This window comes from Sycon ciliatum, chromosome 2, assembly GCF_964019385.1.
Source record: "Sycon ciliatum chromosome 2, ocSycCili1.1, whole genome shotgun sequence".
In the NCBI taxonomy this organism is placed as follows: domain Eukaryota; kingdom Metazoa; phylum Porifera; class Calcarea; order Leucosolenida; family Sycettidae; genus Sycon; species Sycon ciliatum.
The window spans coordinates 35,864,827-35,887,183 of record NC_088644.1 but is presented as its reverse complement, the minus strand read 5'-3'; the positions used below and the strand labels follow the sequence as shown (position 1 = coordinate 35,887,183).

General features: G+C 44.6%; 1 protein-coding gene across 3 annotated transcripts in view; it reads left to right on the top strand.

The window, feature by feature from the left end:
* The window catches only part of LOC135809852 (formin-like protein 2), a 31,444-nt gene extending 11,671 nt beyond the window's left edge, over window positions 1-19,773 (top strand). For all 3 annotated transcript variants that reach the window (XM_065323291.1, XM_065323290.1, XM_065323292.1), the window contains 18 exons: window positions 1,676-1,807; window positions 3,023-3,049; window positions 3,817-3,861; window positions 4,043-4,111; window positions 5,012-5,153; window positions 5,540-5,770; window positions 6,195-6,280; window positions 7,565-7,649; window positions 8,062-8,121; window positions 8,902-9,032; window positions 9,879-9,950; window positions 10,482-10,568; window positions 11,172-11,240; window positions 11,786-11,869; window positions 14,147-14,273; window positions 14,534-14,634; window positions 14,990-15,154; window positions 18,155-19,773. In XM_065323291.1, coding sequence (XP_065179363.1) covers window positions 1,676-1,807; window positions 3,023-3,049; window positions 3,817-3,861; window positions 4,043-4,111; window positions 5,012-5,153; window positions 5,540-5,770; window positions 6,195-6,280; window positions 7,565-7,649; window positions 8,062-8,121; window positions 8,902-9,032; window positions 9,879-9,950; window positions 10,482-10,568; window positions 11,172-11,240; window positions 11,786-11,869; window positions 14,147-14,273; window positions 14,534-14,634; window positions 14,990-15,154; window positions 18,155-18,604 — 2,163 coding nt within the window. In that variant the 3' untranslated portion in view covers window positions 18,605-19,773. The remainder of the gene's footprint in view (window positions 1-1,675; window positions 1,808-3,022; window positions 3,050-3,816; window positions 3,862-4,042; window positions 4,112-5,011; window positions 5,154-5,539; window positions 5,771-6,194; window positions 6,281-7,564; window positions 7,650-8,061; window positions 8,122-8,901; window positions 9,033-9,878; window positions 9,951-10,481; window positions 10,569-11,171; window positions 11,241-11,785; window positions 11,870-14,146; window positions 14,274-14,533; window positions 14,635-14,989; window positions 15,155-18,154) is intronic.
* Window positions 19,774-22,357: the final 2,584 nt, after the last annotated feature.

Here is a 22,357-nt window from a genome sequence, read left to right as displayed (position 1 = left end):
TGTATGTGTGTGTGTGTGTATGTGTGTACGTGTGTGTGTGTGTGTGTGTGTGTGTGTGTGTGTGTGTGTGTGTGTGTGTGTGTGTGTGTGTGTGTGTGAATGGATTTATGCCTGCTCGTTTGTTTAAGGCATTCATTACCGGCAGTGGTAGTGGGGGCTGAGAACTCAAAAAATCATGAACGGTAACGTTATTCGCCGGTCTTATTTGGGCTCGTCAGATGTCAGTGTAGCACATAGAGATGTGCCCGAAGCTGGTCGCAGTGAAAAGTGCATTTTCTCAAAGCTATTATCATCAGCACAGCATGGAGAACTTTGGCTAAATATGTAACCTTAAAATTCTAACTAATACTTGTGCTTCCTTTGTCTTTTCGTATGTGAACTTACAGTCTGTTTCAAAAAGATTAGCAATCAAGTTTGGGTCTTAAAAAGTATGAAGATAAGGGGAAATTGGACAACAAAGTACATAAAACGGCTTGTTAGGGCACGGCAAATTGTTCTGTGAAGGTTTCGGAACAATTGGACCAACCGTTAAGGAGTTAGCATTTCGGCCAGGTTTCTGGCCTTTTCCCATGGTTTATAATTTGCCCTGGAAGCCAGTATCGATTTGTTATCAAAACCCACGATTTATCCCTTTTTTGGCCTAGTGGTTATGAATGCTGTCTGCTGACCATGAAGTTGTGAGTTCAAATCCCAACAAATCTTCAAGTCAAACATTTTTTCTTCATTTTTCATTGTTTTGGTGATCACGCTGGTACAAGCCAAAAAGGTGGCTGCGCCAAACGACTTGTTGTTGGAGCTCGCGTTTCCTGCCGAACTGACTGACACTTGACTGGCCAACGCCATGTGAAGTTGTGAACACACACAACACTGAAACCGTGTGAGTGAACACAGAAGTCATTGCGCTGTAGCTACGTGTTGTTGAATACACCGGCATATCGATCGATCGATTTCTGTTTGAGATCTATTTTAGCATTTGAAGATCGCCAATTTATTTGAATTTAGGAGTCAACGCCGTCTTCTATCAGTTTCACAGGCGTCTACTTTCTATAAATGTCGTCGAAGTCACACGGATAGCTTTGCCACTTCAAGGCCTTGGGAATGAGTCTGTGTCGATGCCGTTTTCGTCACATCGTGAGAGTACAATAATTGCATCCGCGGCAGCTCAAAGAATCTATTTGGTCACAAAACGGACGCATCCCACTCGTCAAAATTTACCACACTTTCGACATGTCCTCTCTGACTCCATATCGATGCGAGGAAGAACTCGTTTGTTGTAAACCAGACGAGAACCGACGTCAGATGGTCAGTGAGTTGTCATTTTTCATGCTTTCGCGCGGAATATTTCTTCGAGTTCACAGTGAGTTTTTCCAGGCAGCGCTCGAGCGCTCATACGGTAAGACGGCAAACTCCCCGGGCGATCGCCAGGATTGCTAATCTTTTTGAAACTGACTATAGGCAAGTTATGAAAGCTGCCCCCCCCCCCCCCCATCATTTACCTTGACAGTATGCACACGCTTAAACTTAGTCTCTGTGTGAGTTCCTTGCACCGCAGTTTTTTTTACAAGATTGGCTGAAAGCTTTTGTATTCTGTGGCAGAACTCAAAGATCCGCTTACTGGAAGAATTGCTTCTCCCTAACCCCTACTGGACCATTTCATACGAACACTTGTTAACAGTCCATTGGTGACGTGAAGTATGGGAAGATCGAAGAAGAACTCAAGAGGTACATCAACAACTTCCTGGATTTGGAAGACTTCATGGCAAAGTACAACGTGGCTATTCAGCACGCAAGTTTGCTGAGACATGATGTAAGTCTGGGTTTGAATGTGCAGAGTAGGTGGGCCAAGTAGAACTCTACGGTTTAGCATAAGCATCACATGGGCGGTCTTGCCTTGCACAGACTCCACTTTTCACTGTATGGCGCACTTCTTTGCCCGAAGGACCCATATATTTACGAAATTCTATCAAAATCTTCCATGGGTCATGGTTCTAGAATGTACATTGGTTTCCCTCACTACCGCAAGGCGCATCAGTGCATTCATTGCGATGGAACCTTGGGAATGAATTGCTGTGAACCTTTGATATTGCATGTCTTGCTTTTTGCTTGGGTGCATGGTCTATTTGGCACAGGCTTTTTTTGAGAATGCGAATGTGTACAGTTACGGGTCCCCATCTCCCGTACATTTCCTCGTACATCCTGTGCCCTGCTGGCCTGCACCCCATAGCTTCCCAAGTTCCCGTAAGACACCTGTGTTCGATTGGCCTAAGTAGCTGCTTCAGGGCCCATATCTGCCGTAGCTACCATGGGCCTCTTATCTGGCTCTCTCTCTCTCTTTGTTTCTCTCTCTGTCTCTCTTTCTCTCTCTCTCTCTCTTTTATTATTATTATTATTTTCCTTGTTTGCGTTGACATCACCAAGCAAGCTTGGCTACTCTTCGCATAAGCCAAATGAACTAAAGAAATGAGGAACGAGCGAGGCCAATGAGGTGGACACACGCGTGCAACGGCAGAATAGGCAAAAGGAATAAATAAGACCGTCCTAAAAACACACGAAAAGTCAACTTCAACAATAAAACTGGAAACGGATGAATACAGCTATCATAACAGTTGACAGCACAGAGTGGCAAAGCGACATAACACGAGAGCATACATGAGAGTACAATTCTACTTATAGACTACAACCGAGAACCAAGTAGTCGAAAGCTACACAACATGGGTACCGGTAAACCATTTCCGCATGTACAGAGCTCTCTCTCTCTCTCTCTCTCTCTCTCTCTCTCTCTCTCTCTCTCTCTCTCTCTCTCTCTCTCTCTCTCTCTCTCTCTCTCTCTCTCTCTCTCTTGCCATGTAATATTTTGTCTCTCCTTCTCTCTAGTGTATGAATAGGCTGCTGACATTGTCCCATTGGAAGGCGTACATTTGAGAGATTTATCTTTATTGGTATTGTTTTATAATTGCCCAAACATTGATCTTTGTATCTTTCTTCGTGTTGCATATCACAAAATTCAATGTTGTCACCACAGATGGAACTTCTCCGTGCTGATATGGAGGTGAGGAAATCAAATGCAGTTACTTTTTAAGTCACTTCATTGAACCTGATGGGTATCCTTGATCTCGTGATAGATTAAGCGGAAAACCTTAAACATAATCATCATATTGAGGGGACTCTTTGCTGCAATTTTCTTTTATCTCAATCAAATGTTCGGCCAGGAGCCATCATCCTCGTTCCTGGCAAGTTTGCAGCAAAGAGACCACTTATCACTGGCAGTCGCTTTGATGACGATGTTGGATTTTCCGTGCAATGAAGTGGGTGCAGTGGACCCTTTTAAAACCTTAGCGCGCCTTAAAGTTGGCTCAACATCTTAGATTCAAATTGCACCTTAAAGTAATGAGGATTTACCACCTTTTTTTAATAATGAAAGGAAATATGAAGTCTGAAGAAATGTTGAACAGTCGCTTCTTGGATGACAGCTACACCACAGCTCAGTGCTTAGAGCATCGCTGGCCTCAAGCGAAGATCCCTTGTTTGCTTGTCCCTTGGTGGTGACAGTCATGTTTTTCTTCATTCTTTTCCGTTTTCAGTCCCCCAGACTAATGATTATCAAGGGAATACCTGTGTCGTTTTATAAGAATTCGATACAAGTTAAGAGTAACTGTCCACCACTGTAACTAGATGCAATATACAGTCAGAAAGTGCAACAACTAGGCACACAAATGATGACCGAGACATTTGAAGACCTGGCGAAAGGATAGTTCTCAGACTATGATCTCATGTAATGCTGCATTTGTTAATGTGTTGTTTTACCTCCAACTCCAGGGTATGAAACAGAACGAAAGGGCTAGACAAAGCCAGAACATCAAGGTAGTGTATAGATATAATTATGAGTGTGTGCATCTGTGCAAGCCCAGTTTGATACTTTCTCACCTATACTTTATAGATTCCTAAAAATACAGATCTCGTGGGAATTTCACGACTTGTACCCCATGTGGGAACGTACTGATGTGAAATTGTTGATGGTGTTTCTCTGGCATGTGTCATGCAGCTGGCCGAAGAAGTGGAAAGGTTCTATCAGAAACTGAAAGGTGCACGAGAGCTTTTACTGGTTCTAAAGGTAAGAATACTGGAACGAAGTCTCCCTGTGTGTGCTGCAGCTGCATAGGCTCACTGCATAGTCTTGAGGATGTACAGGTACGTGGAGAAGGGATGGTGGCTGACCACAGCCGACCCTGCACTGTGGTTTTGCTGCTGACCCTGCACCGTGATGTTGCTGTTGCAAATGTGAGGTGTGAGAGAGAAGTGAGGTTTCGCTGTTAAAAAAAATTGTGAAAGCCACCATCCGTTCTGTTAGGCATTACAGAGTTGGCCTAAAAAAAGGATCAGTTTGGAGTCTGCTCGAAGTTCACCTGAAGTTCAGAGACACTCTAGTTGTTATCGTTCCATCGCCGCCAGTACCAAGAACTGTTGAGCCTGATATGTGCATAACTTAGTTTTCATTCGCAGAAAGGTGTTATCAGCAACAAGCGACCTGCTTTTGCCCGCTAAAGACAAGAAGCATCTGTGTGGCAAAACCTTGGGATCATAATGGTCAGCTTACGTGTACAAAGCTCTCCCCCACTGGGTCACGCCAAGTTTGATGCTTTTTTTGTCTTATGTTTGCACTAGTATTTCCTGCTGTAGGCTAGTTGTTTGGGAAAGGACAGTGATATTTTTGTTTGACATTGCCTTCACTCTGAAGTCTATTTAGGTACGAAATGTAACTCAACTTCCAGTGCTTTTCCAATCCCTCAACATATGAATGTTCAACTTGCAGTGAGTCATGCATTATGTCATAATGACGCAAATAATGTTCTGCATTTCCGTGTGCTTGCATGATATTTTTCTGCCTTTTTCTTCAATCAAGTGAAGGTGTACTTTGAATGTGTGTGATGCTGTTGAGCATGTGAAGCATGACGTATGATCTTGCTTAGAGAGTGCACACAATACCAGTTGCCCTGTGTGTTATCAAATCCAGCGAACAACCGATGTCTCAACATTCCCGGCCGAGTGGCAAGAGGTCATCGCCGACGTCACAGCTCCTCTCAAGCCGCCAGATGATGAGATATATGTCACTTTCAAACGCGGATTATTTCTACCTGCACCAAGGAAATATAAGGGTACAGTATACTAGTACTTGGTTTTTTGGGTTTTTTATTGATCTACATGCAGCGATGTTTGATCCTGTATTCACCCACACCAGTTGAGGGAAGTTTGCTGAAAGTTTCTAACCGAAATTATTGTGATGTGAAACAGATACTGTGGCTATGCCCATGATCACTGCATTGCCTGCTCTCGCTATGGTTGTCTGAACACGAACTGAAAATTGAAACCATACAACTGGCCTGAAGAAGAATTCCAATGATTCCATGTTTACAATATTTCACACTAACTCCGCCTGTTCATAGCATGCTGTGCCATGGTGTGCGCAGAAGTGGAAATGTGTATGGCTGCACTCATTGAATGAGTTCCGCCGTGATCATGCTGGTTTGCGGTGTTTTTGCAGTTTCTGTAACGGTCATCCCATTGGATGACAGTGACGCCGCACCCACCACTCCATCCAGTGCTATAATTCCAACACCAGATACGCCACAGACATCAGAGCAGGTGTCAGCAGCAGCACCACCACCGCCGCCACCACCACCGCCACCACCACCGCCACCACCACCACCACCACCACCACCACCACCAATAGTTCCACAATCTCCTCAATCTCTAGGTTGCAGCCGTAACTCAGGTAAACCACACTGGAGAACTACTCCCCCCCCCCCCACACACACACGTCCACTGACCTACCATGTTACCTAGCTACCATATCCCACTCTCGTCCGAATGTAGCTACCCCTCTCCCCTCCTCACGTAGCTACCCCTCTCCCCTCCTCCCATAGCTACCCCTCTCCCCTCCTCCCGTAGCTACCCCTCTCCCTCCCACTTCCTCACCTAGCCCATCTTCTTCCCACTGGTCTCAAATGTGCCATGACGCCACATTTTACTGATCATCTCCTCTCCCCCCCCCCCCACCCAAAAAAAAGAACCCGAACAGAATGGCTATAGTATAGCATTTGGAGTCACGCTGCTTCAGCTAATATAGGACCAGTTGGAGACATTGTATTTGTACTGTTTGTAACTGCCATCTCTTGTATGCCTGTCTTGTTATGCAGGAGGAACCTTGCCCAGACCGCTTGTGAAACCTGTCCCAGATGCTAAGCAGACCTTGTTCGAGAAAGATGAGTCTACAGATGATCAGGTACGCACTTTTTTCATTAATCTCTTCTCTTGAGAGACTAGTGTGAAAACTTCCTTTTGAGAAGTTCTTCCCTGAATCCAGCTGTCATCGTCTCTCACTTTCTATTCTGTTCTTTCTTCTGTTTAATCTCATCCATCTGGTATCCCGGTAGTGCTGTGCTCTCAGCTTCTCAAGGAAAAATTATGTACTTGCCACTTGGCACAGGAGAATGAAATTGAAGACTCCTTTGGCAGTCTGCTTATTCCGATACATGTCTGTTACCCAATTTCTTTCATCAGGATTTGAAGGGCTACAGCTTTTGAGAGAAAACAACCAATGTTGGCGTGATAGATAAGATACTTTTGCCCTTACACAAGGATGTCACAAGCACTAAGCGGCTCAGCTCACCATATCTGACAGACAGTCTTAGCCAGTCTAAGGTGGCTCGAACTACTTTGGCCATGAAGAAAACTTCTACAGAAAATGCGCTGCTTGCTCTGTTCTAAGAATGTTTTCTAGCATGCATATACATCAGAAATGATATTGGTATGGAGGATGCTTATCATGCTCTTCTGTTGTACTGCTAGCACTTGAAAGTACAAAAATGCACTTTTCCAAGCGTCGAGGTCCAATGAGTCCCACAAAATGCGAAAGCACCTCCCCCCCCCCCATACATACCCCATACGAGTATCATTTCTGGGGTCATTGCTTGCTAGAGAACGATTTCAAGCGGAAACAGAAACAGCACTTCTTGAATAAAAAATATTTTCATATCCGACGAGGTTTGAGCTTCCATGGCTGTGAATTGTAATGAATTTTGCGAGTGCGCAAAAATACGTTGACACAGAGGGCGCATGCGCCGCACTGGACACTTCACAGTTTCCTTCGTGCTCAGAGTTGCATGGTCTACTGGTGACTCTCTTCAAAGCCCACCTTCCCATGCCCTCTGCTCTTTTTTCTGCTGTGCTGCACCATGCTGAGGCACATCTCTATTTTCTTCTTGGTATCATAAGAACGAACATTCAATATCACATCTCTTCAGCTTAAATAACTGAATAAAGAGGGGAGTCAATCTCGCTCACAAGGCTCATCCAGCCCACTCACTCACCCTGCTGCCAGTAAAAATAGTACTCACTGCCAGCCTGGCAAACAATGATTGACAAACCACTCCTATCCCCACAACTCAATGCTCCCCATGTTATGGAGATGTGTGCATGCAGATGGGTGTGTTAACCCTCTGTTTAGCAGTTCTATTGTTTGCGTTTAACGTTTGTGTTTGAATTTTCTCTATGCCTTCACTAATAGCTGGATGCGCCGCAGGAACTCCCCAGAGCAGATTTTGAGGGCTTTGAGAAGAAATTCGTTCGGAAACGAACATTTGGGAAACGTAGTAAGTCAGGAATTTTTCAACATTAATAAGAATGGCCTTGGACTTGCCTGGTATCTTGAATAAGAGCATGCACATATGCACGAGCTCCACGTTGTGAGCAGTCAACTTCTTTGATTAGTCGTGCCTAAGTCGCTACTTTCTAAGTGCGTAGCATCAAGAGAAATGCCAGTACATGTCCATGTGTACCGTGCCGTGTCTCCAAGGACCGTAGAATCTGTACTGAATTATGTTATTTGAGCGGCCGGTTGCAACGGAGAATCTCAGCAAAGTGATTTTTAACACATTCTCTTGCAATCGTGTATGCCCATCATGAATGTGCGTGCTCACAGTTTCAGCTTCTTATTACCTTTCAAGGTGATCAAGCCAGATATTGATTTGTGTGATTGTTTATTCTACATTTTGCATTGTTCAGACACAGAGAGAAGGAAAAGTATAAAAAGAGTGTTCCCGTCTTCCACAGCCCGAAATATTGGTGAGACACAATATTTGTTTAAAGTTGCTCATCTTTAATTATCTTTTCAACTTCAAACGTAGCTGCAACTGTTCCCATGAAGACAGCATCTGCTCAGAATGTTATGGGATGCGCGGTGAGAATTTGAGAAGTGCTGAGTATTATCGTTTGGATGCAGTGTTGATGTCTTATGAGATGAGGAGAAAACCTGATTGGTCTCTGGTAGAGGATGACAGGTTGTGCACCAAGACGAGGTGAGGTGACTGGAGGCTAGGTATTATTGGTCTGACTAAAGCAATAGCTCTACTGACTTGAGTGGCCTTGAATCGTTTTCATTTGACCTATCAACTTATCCTTTGCATTGTGAGGCACTCACTGCAATAGTAGGTGGGATACAGCAATGGGTTGTGTTGGATTCTATAGTGATCTATGTTGGATACTACATCAGGTTATGTAGGATATTGCAGTGAGTTATGTAGGATACTGTACTGAGTTATGTAGGATACTGCGACGGATTGTGTATGTGTCACTGTTGAAGCTACAATGAATCATCAGTATGATGTTTCCCCAAGGTTTGCAAAAATTTAAAACCTGTATTTATGCTTTTTAAAGTCGAGGCCCTCTATAGCCAGGGTACTTCATACCCAGAGTCAAAAGATTAGTATCCCATTATGCAGGATCATAAAAAGTAGTACTAATGCCTTAGGCCATAGTGGATGTGTTTCATCCAAGGATCCGTCTGTATGGATGTTTCCGTGTATGTACTTTGCGTTGGCCTTTCTGGTGGCTGCTGCACTACAGAGATTGCAATGCGTGGCATTGGATGCCCTCTGCCCGAGGTGCACCTGGCCATTTCCAACATGGACATCTCCAAATTTCCACCCCTGGTCTGTCAGAACTTGCTCAAGTATTGGCCCGAGAAAGAAGAAGAGGTACGAGACCAACTGTATTTGACGGACCTTTTCAAAAAGGAAAACGATCCCGTTGCAATGCGGTCAGGGTGCGGGGCTTAACATATAATGTCCTTTATAGGTTTTTAATGAAGACTTGTGGAAAATGTGTGTAACCCTTTACTTGCCCCTCCTTCAAATCTGCAGAGGCGAATTGCACCTCTGTACATCATGATGACGTCATAAACTTTCCCAGAATAGGCCATCTCTGTGATGTCACGGAGATAGACTTTGTATGGGAGTAGATGGGGAAATAGCAGTATTTGGGCCCTCCATTGTCCCAAAGAAGTCGGGTGTTTTTCAAACTTCGGTATGGGACATATGGCACCCTACCGGTATCCCGAATGAAGAATTTTCTGGCAAGAAGAAGTCTGCTGTAGAGAAAGGAGGAAGGAGAACTTCAAGCCGTTTTTACTCGGGAACGGCAGCTCCATCGACCTGAGACCTTCGCCATTGGGATGAGTGCAGTTTTGCTACAAGTTGTGAAAAAGTTTTCATTTTAGCGTGAACTTCCCCTTTAACCTACCAGACAGCTCAAGAACAAACTTTTCCTTCTATTAGCTGTGAAAACTTCCTCCTGATTCTAGGAACATGATGCACTCTATGAGGAACCTTTCCTCGTTAGATAAGATGAGGAACCTTTCCTCGTTAGATAAGATGAGGAACCTTTCCTCGTTAGATAAGATGAGGAACCTTTCCTCGTTAGATAAGATGAGGAACCTTTCCTCGTTAGATAAGATGAGGAACCTTTCCTCGTTAGATAAGATGAGCATCTTTCTTTGTCCAGTCAGCTACATGTGTTTCTTTCTTGCAATCCTGTACACTCAGATTAACCAGCTGCTTATGCCGTTATCCGGTGATACTGTGGCTCTTGGTGAAGCAGAGAAGATCATGAAGCACGTATGGACTATGTACATTACTTGTGTCTTCCAGTGCGTAATTCTTGTTCCATCATGCCCTCTCACATTGTACTGAGGCTTCCTGAAGAGGAATTGAGAACAGATCCTGCCGATGATGTTTTGATGACTAATTCAGTGCCTGGATTCCGCAGGGAATGACCTGCTATCCTGTCACGACGTCTTCCTGGACGTCCTTTCCTCACACTCCGGTGGCATACACGGAGGGCATACTGGTGTGGTGTGTCGGCTCAGCTGCAACCATGATGCAAAGCACTTCCATGGCGCTTTCTGCCTATGGTACTCTGCAATATTTCCATTCAACCGTAACTACTGTACAGCTGTATCTGCACCTAGATCTTTGAAGGTAGTGGTGTTCCTACACATGTGGATAACTCAGTCTAACCGAGTATACAGGGAACCGGGAAATTCTCACCCACTTACACTGACCATGATATGAAGAGGTCTAGCATATATACAGTGCTGCACTTCAAGGCGTCACAGTGTGACTTCTTCTCTCTGTGTGTATGCACAGCTGGCTGTCATCGAGAGAGTCAAAACAAAGCTGAAAGTAATGGAGTACATGGGGTACTTTGATGACAACACCAAGAGCGTCACAGAGGTAGGGATAATTTATATTTTTGATATATTTATGGGGATTGAGGTGAAACATAATAATTAGTTTGCTTTAAACAAAAGATAATTCGTTTCCTGCATTGCCAGCTAGGGATTGCTGTCGGTAATAATTATTAGCTATATCTTCATGAAAGAGGTTCTCCCCCTTGTAGGGCATTGGCCGTGAGACTTACCACCTCACCTTCGCCGGTAGGTGCTGCATCTACCACTCTGATATAATTACGCAAGGTTCTGGCCTGACACGAGCGAAACATCTCTAAGCTGGTTGTGTCTCTCAACACAATTGTAAGCCGGTGGTAAAGGCGGATGTGCGAACTTTACTTCTTCGTTTTTCATGAAAGGAGCTGGTGGTAGGAGCTAAATTAAGGAATCACGGTTCATTTGTGAATGACTTTTGAATGGTTTGTTGCATTAGATCAGTGAGCGGCAGTGTATGTTGCAGATACTATCAGCTTCACACTTCATGCCTGACATTGGTGCACGTAGTACGCATAGCCGAGGCAGCGACTGAATTGATTCAGTCTCTTTTCTAAAACAGTAGGGATTTAGCTGTGTGTGTTTTCAACTGCCCGTGCTTATTATCTTCCAGCCCTGCAAAACCCTGGTGGAAACATGTTCTGCTGTGTTGCGTAATACCAATCTAGCCACTGTCTTTCAGGTGAGGATTGCCCAATGATGACTGTTTCCACCTACGCTATTCTGCAGATTGAGCTGATGATAATGCTGATTCTGTGGCACATTTTGGCAAGAATTATCAGATGTCTTGCTTGGCAAGGAGTGGTGCAGCAGACTGAATCATACCAGGGCGGGGGGGGGGGGGGGGCGGCGGGGGTGCTGAGTGAGTGCACAGTCAACATTCCAGTGTCTGTGTACGTGTTTTTCTTTGCCCTCTTTTTGTGTGACTACTCAATTCTGCTATTCTGTGCTTACCGCATGCCAAACAAATCGTCCATGTTCAGTGATTGTGTCCCACCAGCTAGCATGTGTAGCTTCACAGGAAGTGAGCGATCGGAAGTCCGAAGAAACTGTTGAACAATCTCAGATGGGATGATACTAAACCATAGCTTGGTAGCATAGCCTGCCTCTAGTTAAGGTACTGAAGTACTACCTGGTTTGAGTGCTGGTGGCAAAATTTTATTTTTCTTTAGACTTTCGTCCTTTAATTCCATTCAACTGTTGAATATTCCATGTCTCTCTGTTCAGATTATCTTGGAGTATATCAACCATATGCGTGCTGCTAACAGAGAACCTCAAATCAAAGGCTTTCGCCTGGAGTCTCTGCAGGAGGTCAGTGTATCCTATGATCAGAGCTGGTCTGTAACTTCTGTCGTGATCCTCTATTATGTGTGTTAGAAACAAAATGGGTACCATAAAAAAATTTCTACGTTGGTAAAGAAGCTGTGGCTACATCATGATTTGGGCTGTTGTATAATTTTATCATGAAATTTCTAGCTCTGGCATCAAAATGTTGTATGGTACAGCCCTGGGTATGTCCAAACATTCTTTGGACGTGTAACAATGTTGCATGTATTTCCAAAAGGTGGTATTGCAGCATCATCTCCAGCGTACTTGGCAGCCATTTTACATGAATATGGAGGGTTATTGTACTCCTGGCTTTATCGGGGCGATTATCACTGGACGCTAAATCATACACAACCATTTGAAATGGCCTTTGGCCTCTCATCTACAATTGCTTGAAGAAGACGAAAGTTTGATCTTCCCAATCAACGCTCAACCTGCAACGCACGATCTGTCCTTAGCCACACCATGCAAACTGATTGTATCTGAATTTTCACCCGGGAGGGCACTTGCGTTGTGTGGCCAGGGACTGTTCGTACTGTCAAATGCAGACCTCACAAGTAAGTCATTGAACCATACATTGCCATGGTGTCACAACTCTGAGCTGACATGGAGAAGTTTGATATGGGCCATGACTGATCTGCAGTTGTGCCCATTGTACTAGACCAAAGCAGTAAACACAATACTAACCTCAACTTTGGCATGACAAGCCAAACAGGAAACACGATCAGGGAGAGCAATGCTGTCAAGTTGTTTACAGTCCAAGGTCAGCTGAAGACTTCTGTTGTGGAGCCAGTCTCAATTGGAAGAGTACCTACATACACATGTTAATTGGAGTCTGTTGTTGACTTGTGGCAAGAAAACACCCACCGAGGTAAAACTACTCAGCCTCACACCTTGTGATAGCCTCTACACCGGCTGGTGTCGAGTGTCGAGTACTGTTCACTTTTGATTCACCGCTTAACACCAAGACTTGGAGTGCTCATTGTCCATGTATATCCTGCAGTTGTAAATTGAGAATTTGTTATAAAGCTCGTATCTGCTATACTTTACCATCTCCATGTACTGCTGTTAGCCAAGCATGTGGCATGATGCATGTGATGAACCACTCCAATCTAAAGACCGTTATGTCTTTCTCACACGTTAAGATGCTCACTACTTCTCATAAACAATATTCAGGTGTGTGTCTGTGTCCACTAGAGTTGGCTTACTCCTCGGTGCTACTTTTCAATGCACTGATCACCTGTGAGGGCGGTAACTTGAACTGCTGGACATCATAGCCTCCTGTCTGGTGTAGGTTTGACCACAGGCTATTTGTGTGCCTGGCAACTTGAAGTCAAAGAAGTACGACAGAAAACTAGTTTACTCTTCCACGAAAGAAAGTGGAACCCTGTTCAAAAGTGACTTATGTCAGGACACTTTCCCATTAGCATTCCTAAGTGAGTGGCAACTTTGGATGCTGACAGAGAGCTAATCACTTACTATGATGCATTAGTCCTGTTCTACGGGGATGGTTGTTTTGGTGTGACTGCCTGGTGAGTTAATGCACTTATTGTAGGTTCAGTGATGCAATCATGCCTAGTTGATTCACTCTTTGCACACCGGTGCACCGTCTCTACCCCCCCCCCCCATCGTGTACAGCCATTTAAATATTATTTCTATCATGAATACGGTGGTATGAGCGACGACTGACAGCAGGAAGACCAGACACACATATCCTGGTGTTAAGCATCAGCGATCCTGTATATTTTAAAACCACAATCGATAAGACTAGCTGAATCAACATGTGTATACCGGGTTTATTCGTGCAGTGTGAAACGATGGAAACAATGTGCAAGAAAATCTACATTTGTTGGCGTTGCCTCCTCGCCGTTTGTTTAAATGATCCTGTATATGTGTTTAAAATAGAAGAAATCACATGGAAACGAGTTCTGAAGCAACTATCCACCACTATAACAAGATAGTAAGCAGTCGTAAAGTGCAATAACAGGGCACACAACTGACATGTTACTGTGCCATTCAACGAACTGAGACCTAGCTCCCACACACAGAGACCTAGCTCCCACACACCTCCAGTGCGCAAACCAACAACCTTCCAGCTTGAAAAGTTCAAGGTTATGGTAAGACCAATGAGGGACAGGTGAGCGCAGCGAAAATGTGCATAAGCTAAGTCCCACGTTTCCATGTGATTTCTTCTATTTTAATTATATTTATTGGCTCAGTATCCGAGTTATTAAATGTATGTGTTTTATTATTGTTTTGCAGGTTGTCAGCATCAAGTCAGCGGACAAAAGTAGCACACTGATTGACTTTGTTGCCAGCAAAGTCCAGCGAACCATGCCACAGGCAGCCACATTCTTTGACGACATGCACCTCCATAGGGCTTCAAAAGGTTTGTTGCAGCACTAAGATGTCTGAGTATACTGCGGTGCTAAGTCTGATACAGTGAACATTGTGAGTTTAAGCTGAACAACACTCCATTATAGTGTAGGTGATATCCTAGTTTTGAAGAATGTCCTATACCGGTGCGGCTAATGGAGCCACATAGCTGTGCCAAATGGTTGCACATGGCAGTACCAGACTGAGAGGGCATGAGTACGAGTGACTACATCTCTGTGATGTTTGCCGATTCTGTTGTTGACTGTGGTGCAGTATGCATGGACAACGTGATAGCTGACAAGCGGCTGCTGGTGAAAGGCGTGGACCTGTGCCGCTATGAGCTGGAACACGATCCAGACAACCAAACACTGGCTATATCCAACTCCATTGTGGCACAGCATGCACTGTACCTGAATTCCCGGGGGGGGGGGGGGGATAGTTACATTACAAACTCATGGGTGACAGACAGGCTAACAGCAAAGAATCTTGGTGTGGAGTTGGGTAAACAAATAAGCCGTTCCCGCCATTGAGCTAAATGTATTTTCTTAGAGTAATACTTGCTTGCATTTCTGCAGATCCAGGGGCATGGACTCGCAGAGCTGATTTTAGCCTGCTTGTTCCTGGGATCATAGTATCATCTTCATCAGATTCTGTACTTGCAGTACCGGAATTGTTCTGTGTGAATTTTCTCTGAAGTACGTTACATCCTTGACTGAGCAGTGACCATACGTCTTCCATGAACAAGCGTTGGAACGGACACACCACATTGTTCAACTAGCCAACACTGCAGAGGAGAAGTTTGCCGAGGTCTGCAAGTTCTTCGGCGAGGATCCAAAGTCCACCGAGCCAGCAGCTTTCTTTGCGTACCTGATGAAGTTCTCTGCTTCGTGGAAGGTGCGTGCCTGTGTGTGAATGTGTGAATTTAAAGAATAAGGAAAGGTCCAATACGACACCCTGAACCTCAGTATACAATCAGCATAGCGCATCGTGGATACAATGTTCCTATGTAAGAAAATGTTGAGCCGCAATCAGCGAAAACGACCCTTAGAGATTTCGTAATGTTTTCGAGAAAAACGTTGATTTGTGACGTTCAACGATATTTTTGATCGCACTGCGAACAGCGCGACGAGTTATTTACTTCTTGAGCTCCTTGCTTGAAGTAAATGTTTTGAAGTAGCAGTTAGCCGAGTGGCGACTAAAGTGTTCCTTGATCTTGACGCGATGGCTGCGGACGCCAGAGCTCCTCGCAGAGCACGCGCGGCGGTCATTGTCAAAAGTTCGAGCCTGGTCGGGAGTAGCCACTGAAGTTCAGAGTGGGGATGAGACGTTTTTTGGTTCCGACATCGATGTCACCGAGTCGACAGCGAGGCGGAATCGCAGCCGTCATCTCCTGCTGCGAAGCGGCTCAAGGGGGCGGATGACTCGTCAGAGTCGGAAGATGAGGAGTCGTCCTCTGAGATGACATCTGTGTCTGAGGCTAGTGACGGCAGTGACGTCGTGTCTTCAGCTGCGGAGGAAGAAATGGAAATTTAGATTGCGGAACGACTCCACGCTGGATGCAGCTGCGAATGTGTCGATCATTCCCTCTGCAATCTTCAGCCAATCTTTGGTATCCTAGCTGCTTACTGCACTATTTCAAAGGTATTCAAGCTGCCCACCCACTTTTAGAATGCTGAATATTCATTGTACACATACATCGTATACATACATTGCACCAATTTGGAGTACATTTTGTATATTGGTGTATAGACCCGGTTTAAATGGACTTTTTCTTGGCTGAGGTCCTTCAGTAGATGTGTTTCAACAAAATTAATATCTAACCGAAAAGGATTTTTGAAATTTTTTACCCTAAGGGCTGTTTTCGCTGGTTGAGGCCCAAATATCTAACCGAAAAGGAATTTTGAAAATGTTGACCCTAAGGGCTTTTTTCGCTGGTCGAGGCCCGAATCTCAATGCGAGAGAAGCATGGCCAGCAATCGAGGACATCTGAGAGTTGTAATTTTTGTACTCCTCCGAGGTGTGATTTTTGGCATGCTGGGCCAAGCACAAGGAAGCCATCTGCAAAAAAACTGCAGAAAATGGTTGTTGTTTGATCCTTTGTTGTAATCTTTGTTTCTAGTCGAAGCTAGTTGCTGTTTGGAGCAGAAACGCTGAAATTGACTATTTTCTGCATGTACTCATACATGTACTCATGTACTCAGGCATGCAGTCTCACTAGTATTTTAGCTCTTTTTCTGGAATGGATGCTGCTCTGCGCCCCTTGGTGAACATTTCCTGCGCTCGTGGAGCAGCTGAAAAGGACCACTGGTATGTCTGGTTCCTGGTTTGAAAGTGGAGAGTCGACTTTTGTGCCTTGAAAAAGGAGTAGAGAGCGATAAAGGTACGTCTGTGGCTTATTTTTGAGTGCTCCTCGTACATTTTTGATCGTGATAGAAATTCTCAGACCAAAGTCAGACCAAAGTCAGCGCGATGATGGCCGTACCGTTTTCTTGTGGATTTTTTAGTTGTTTCATCTCGTATCTATGTCAGTATCATGATGGTGAAGTGGAGAGGGTGATTTTCTTCCTCTAGGCTTCGTTCGGCCGACTTTGCTTCGTCCTCGTTGAAAAGTGATCCTGAAAAAAAGGTCGATTCGCAAAATTATGTTGATTTTGAATGTACATGGTGACATGCGATTGCTGGCTATGTAAGAATATTCCCGACTGCATTTGACCGCAGTATGAACACTAGTAAATTGACGATACCTCCCCTGCCAACCTGCCCATCTCATATTGCTAAATACTCACAAAGCTACTAGTGTTACGGAGAATGTCATATAGTTAAATGTCGTATAGTTAAATACTCTCAAAGCTGCTAGTGTCACGGAGCATGTTTGGATTTGAGATGTTTTTATACACCAGCCAGAATTGGTTAGTTTTTTTGGGTCACTTGACAGACAGTCTTATTTGCCAACATCTATATTGTCCCGGGAGTATGCAAGTGGATAGAAAGAAACTACTGCCACAATGGTCTACAACGGACGCATTGGTGGAAGAAAGCTTGAGACGGAGAAAGCAAGATGCGAGGCTGGTCAAGTGATAACCTGGTAGTTCTGGGTTGTCTGCGGACTAGAATATGATATATTGTAGAGGCACAGCGTTGGAAGTTTTGTCTCTAGTGCAGCTATGCTAAGTCACCGAATCAGTAAGGTGCTGAATGGTTCTCATTGGTTGTAGTGTTTTGGACACAGAGTGGACTGGTTTTGGTCTGAAAAGGCCGCGATGCAGCGTTCGGCCCTTATTCCCAATCGAGCATGGGTGAGTAAGCTGTCACGTGCCCCTGCGCACACCAGTCACTTGGTCACTGTGCCCGCAGGCTACAACTTTTACAGCGTTCCTGTCACTCGAGTTGAACCTTGGTGTGAAAGTTGTAGCCTGCAGGCACGGTGACCAGATGACTGGTATACGCACGAGCACGTGACCGCTTACTTAACTGGGCTCGATTGGGAATAAGGGCCGAACGCTGCATCGCAGCCTTTTCGGACCAAAATCAGTAGACACAGCGTCCAGAAGACTACCACATATTAATGGACTAATCGCAGTCATCCGTGCTTTTGTAAGAATGAAATGGCGCTTTTAGTGAAATTTTTCCATACAAAACACAATCTAGTAAGGCGCAGTCACCCAGTTTCGGTGGAAGTGCGTGAGTTCGATTGGGAATGAAGAAGGAAGGGAGCGTCTCAGCTTCCTCGGACCTAGACCATTCGACTTAGCACCGTGAAGACTACAACTGGTGAAATTTGATTTTAGGGGTATACTTCTCCTTTAACCATAGTAGCCGAGGAGAGTTGTATGGTACAGTCCTTACTGGTTTCCTTTCCTGCACACACAATGTCATGTCCTTGCTTGACTTTAGGATGCTATTGGCAGGCAGGAAAGAGTCCAGCGCATGGTCCAGCATGCTCAAGCTACAAGCAGCAGCAGCAACAGCAGCAGCAACAGCAGCAGCACTGCCCTGAGACGACCAGAAGAGCTGTGCTTTGACAATGCTCACTTCGGTTCAGACGTTCATCCGACGAGTGCACCCAATTCCGTGTCCTCCGATACTCACTCTGGTCCAGACGTCCATCCAAAGGGTGCAGACAATTCCGTGTCCTCCCAGCCAGATGCTGCCAATCACTCCCGGCAATCGTGTCAAGCATCCCCAGAATCCTCACCTGGTACTCCGTGTGCAACGCCTGGCGAGGAAGAGCCAGAACAACCAAAGAAGAAACGGAATACTATTCGACAGCGTTCCCGTAATCTAGACTCATCATTCAGAAGACCGCATCGTGGAAAATCGCAAGCTGGAGAACAAGTGTCGTAGCCGGTAGCAAGAGACAACTTCAGATTTCTCAGATCCTGCTGCATCAGAGTGTCAATGAGGGCGAAGTGTCGGATATTTATCTTACCACCGCTTGTAGTGCTGATGTCAAAGTAGAAGGCGAAGCCACGACAGCCAAGGAGCATGTTGCAGCACTAAGCCAGAAGAATAGAAGCCGACAAGGCGGAAAGGGATACATTGTAGTGATTGACATACGGGGCATTATGTTCTTGTGAGAGATGAGGATGTTTTCATCGTCTTATGCATTTATGCATGGGCCTCAAAATTTGGAAATGCTATCTTCTGGATTCAAGCCTACCGTATTGGGGCACTGGTTCGTGCCAACTGTGAGTGGAATACAAGTTAACTAAATTTGACAGACATCTGATCCCGTGTGATCTGTGTTGAGATGTTATCTCCAGGTAGCAAGTAATGCACTTCGAGTATTCCCTGCTGCTCATTTTTTTTAAAGTTCTGTTGATGGTCAGCGTTTTCTAGTCTCTTTTGTCCGGCCACCTTTCGAATTTGTCACAGAACGACTTGCATTTTCTTGTGACGCGTACGTTGAGCATTAGACCTGTAGTGAAGAACGGGCACCTTTGTATGTTGAGCCTTTTTTTTTAACCCTTTAGAGCCTAAATTATTTCAGGAGACGCATGAAATTCACAAACTCACATTTTCATCTGACTGTAATTTCGATATCCTTTTGAGTATTCCAACAATCTCGGGCTCTATGGAAAGCTCTCTCCAAGACGAACACAGCCATACCCAGTTCGCAATTTTTAAATTAATGTGTACATGATTTTCCTATTCTTTTCTGCTCCTTATCCAGTCCTTGTTTTTTAATTTAAAGTTATTTTACTCGAAGTACAGTGAAACCTCGTTTAGAAGAACACTGATAAGACAAACTTTCGCTTTAGAAGAACTAGTGTTCATAACTGTAATGGATAGATTGCTGTGTATTCACTGGGTACAAAATACGGATAAGAAGAACTCCCGTTATTGCAAACAAATACCACCGGTCCCTTGGTGTTCGTCCTAAAGAGGTTTGACTGTACTTGATATTGCTACTGCCGCAGTGATTGGTTAATTCTGCTCTCTACTAATTCAACTGCATTATGCATGTGCTAGCTTCCCATGTACTGAGACATAGCAATCTAACTAGCAACGAACGTCTTCTAAAGTGCTCAGTTCCGCGATTTTCTTTTATTAACTCCTGTATGAGTTCGGCCTCAAGTCAGATTAGCAGGAACCTCTATACCTTGCTGATAATACCCATGTACCAGTTTTGTTCTTTACAAAAAAACACACACCATTTGATGGCACAAAGCAGCAAGGCAGCGATGAGACATATAGAATGGCAGGCCAGTACTAGTATTACAGTCATGTGTAAAATCGACGAGGAGATATTTTATTATATAAAAAAGAATCGCAATGAATAGTACGAAATGCAGTCATTTAGAAAATGCATAATACACACATCATCAATGGAACGATTTGGTTTCTCTGAGAAAGACTGAATGAATGGCCCATGTGTGTATAATTATGCATGTTCATACTGACTGCGTATTTTGTACTATTCAATATTCACAGTCATGTGTCACTTGAAGAACTTCAGTATCCATCAGACTTCCCCGCTGCAGTTGCAAATCCAATGCTGGCGACATTGCCTGATTTCTCTTACCTGTTTGGGAGTATAGTCATTGGGAAAGAGCGCGCTCACTATGTAATGTAAAAGTGCATTAAGCTAAGGCTCCTGTTTAAACGAGGAGACAACAAGTTGCCTCGGAATTCTAGTAGGTATTCTATACTAGCAGGTGTTCTGAACCAAGTGCTGAAATCAAACTGTCCAATGTCACTTCGGCTCGTCCTCCTTGAAGGCTCCTGTTGTCTGTATTTTTTTTAAGTGTTCTGATGTTGTTGGTCTACTGATGAACTCAAAAGAAAACACCCATGCTCCCATGTTGCCCTTAAGCCGGGCCTTGTGTCTAACTAACACAACATACTAGTAATATTGTTCTCATTCTGGCACGCTAGTTTCGCAGACAACATGCATGGGGAGCGTGCTACGTCTGATCAGGACTAGTCGACTGCAGTCATGAGTTGAGTGTGGCTACGAGCCCTGTTCTGTCATGATGCGCATGTTCGAGGCCAGTACATGAACAACAACAAGTACTAGTACTGGCCTTGCAGTTTCTGGTTTGCTTGTTCAGGCAGGGAGTCGTAGACCCTATACGGGGAGTCTATACGACTCCCTGGTTCAGGTGCAGACCAGTGATGACAGTGCTAGTAGTAGTAGTAGACTACACTAATCGCACATTTTCCACCGTTTCTCGTCTTTTTTTCCTTTTTTTTTCTTCCAAAGTTTGCAGTGGGACGCCCCATGGCCCGCCACCGTCCGTGACCTCATTAGTCGTCACTTCTATTCGCTGTCCGCTGTCCACATAGTCATTCACCCTCTCCACTAACACAGTACATGTATAATTTTTTTCAGGCCTCTTTTACTGGCAAATAAACACAATGGTTTAAAAATGCAATAAATCATACACTGGAGAAGAAATAATTGTATACTTATTGTTTACATCGTCCGGACACGACTACCGTACGAGTATCACTGTATTATATAACCTTACACTGGTTCAAAACCAGTATTAGATAAACCTTGTTATAAAATGAATATCACTGTAGTAGTAGGTAGGCCGCCACTAGCACTTGGAGTGTGGGAAGTACAAGTAGGGAAATTTTGTCGAGAGGCACAAAAGAGATCGCAAAGCGCACCTTTGCAGGGTTTTGAAGGGCGCTTCGAAATTACTCTCTACTGTACATCCCGCTCCCATATCATGCTAATAGTATTAGTAATACTTTCAAATCGATGAAAGACTCACGCAGGTCTGGATCCATACTCTAGTGTCCAGGCCTCAAAGAAGGGCGCAGTCGTGTTAAACATGTTACCAGCTTGTAGCTACACATTATCAGCGTTTTGATCTACTTATACCAATACTATACATTCACAATGTATATGTACATGCTGTCTCCATTGAAATGCGGTTAGGTCGCGAAGGAGGTACAATGCCGGAACAGGAAGCAAAAGGTCTTGGTTCAACAGGGCCGATCCTATGTCCCTCTCACTCATTTACTCCATTCAATTTTATTTTGTTTATTGAGGACATGACACAACCTACTCCAGAGAAAAGAATGGTAGACGACAACGTAAACACGTTTGTCAGGGAGAGTAGTGGCTCCAGGGTGGCGCCTGTGCTGCCTGGTGAAACCAGCCAACAACGCCAACTCTCTGTTCCCCGCGTTAATGCTAGCATGTGCATTATATAGGGTAAATATACTCAATCTGCGGACAGAACTGTTTCGTCCTTTGTGGGCTCGTCAGCGCAGCACAGAGGAAATGAGGCCGAACCTGATAGCGATGGAAATAAAAATTTCCAATCAGGCCCGAACGTACCTTGCCAGAGTGCTCAAACTGACAAGTCAGTGAGCTCTGCATAACGCAAACAGCAAAGGCACTACCCCACGCAAGAGTGCTCAACTGCTACAAGAGCAGGAGCGAAATACTCAATCTGCGGACAAGGGTAAATATATGGTGGAAACTACTAACAGGGAAAGCAAGAGCAAGAGCTTGCCACACTTGTGCAGAGGGGGAGGGGGAGGGGGGGGGGGGGGAGGTGAGGGTACGCTAGGGCCATGTATTCGCTTGATAGATTGTGCCAGTTTGTACTAAGAAATACTATTAGAGATAGCGGG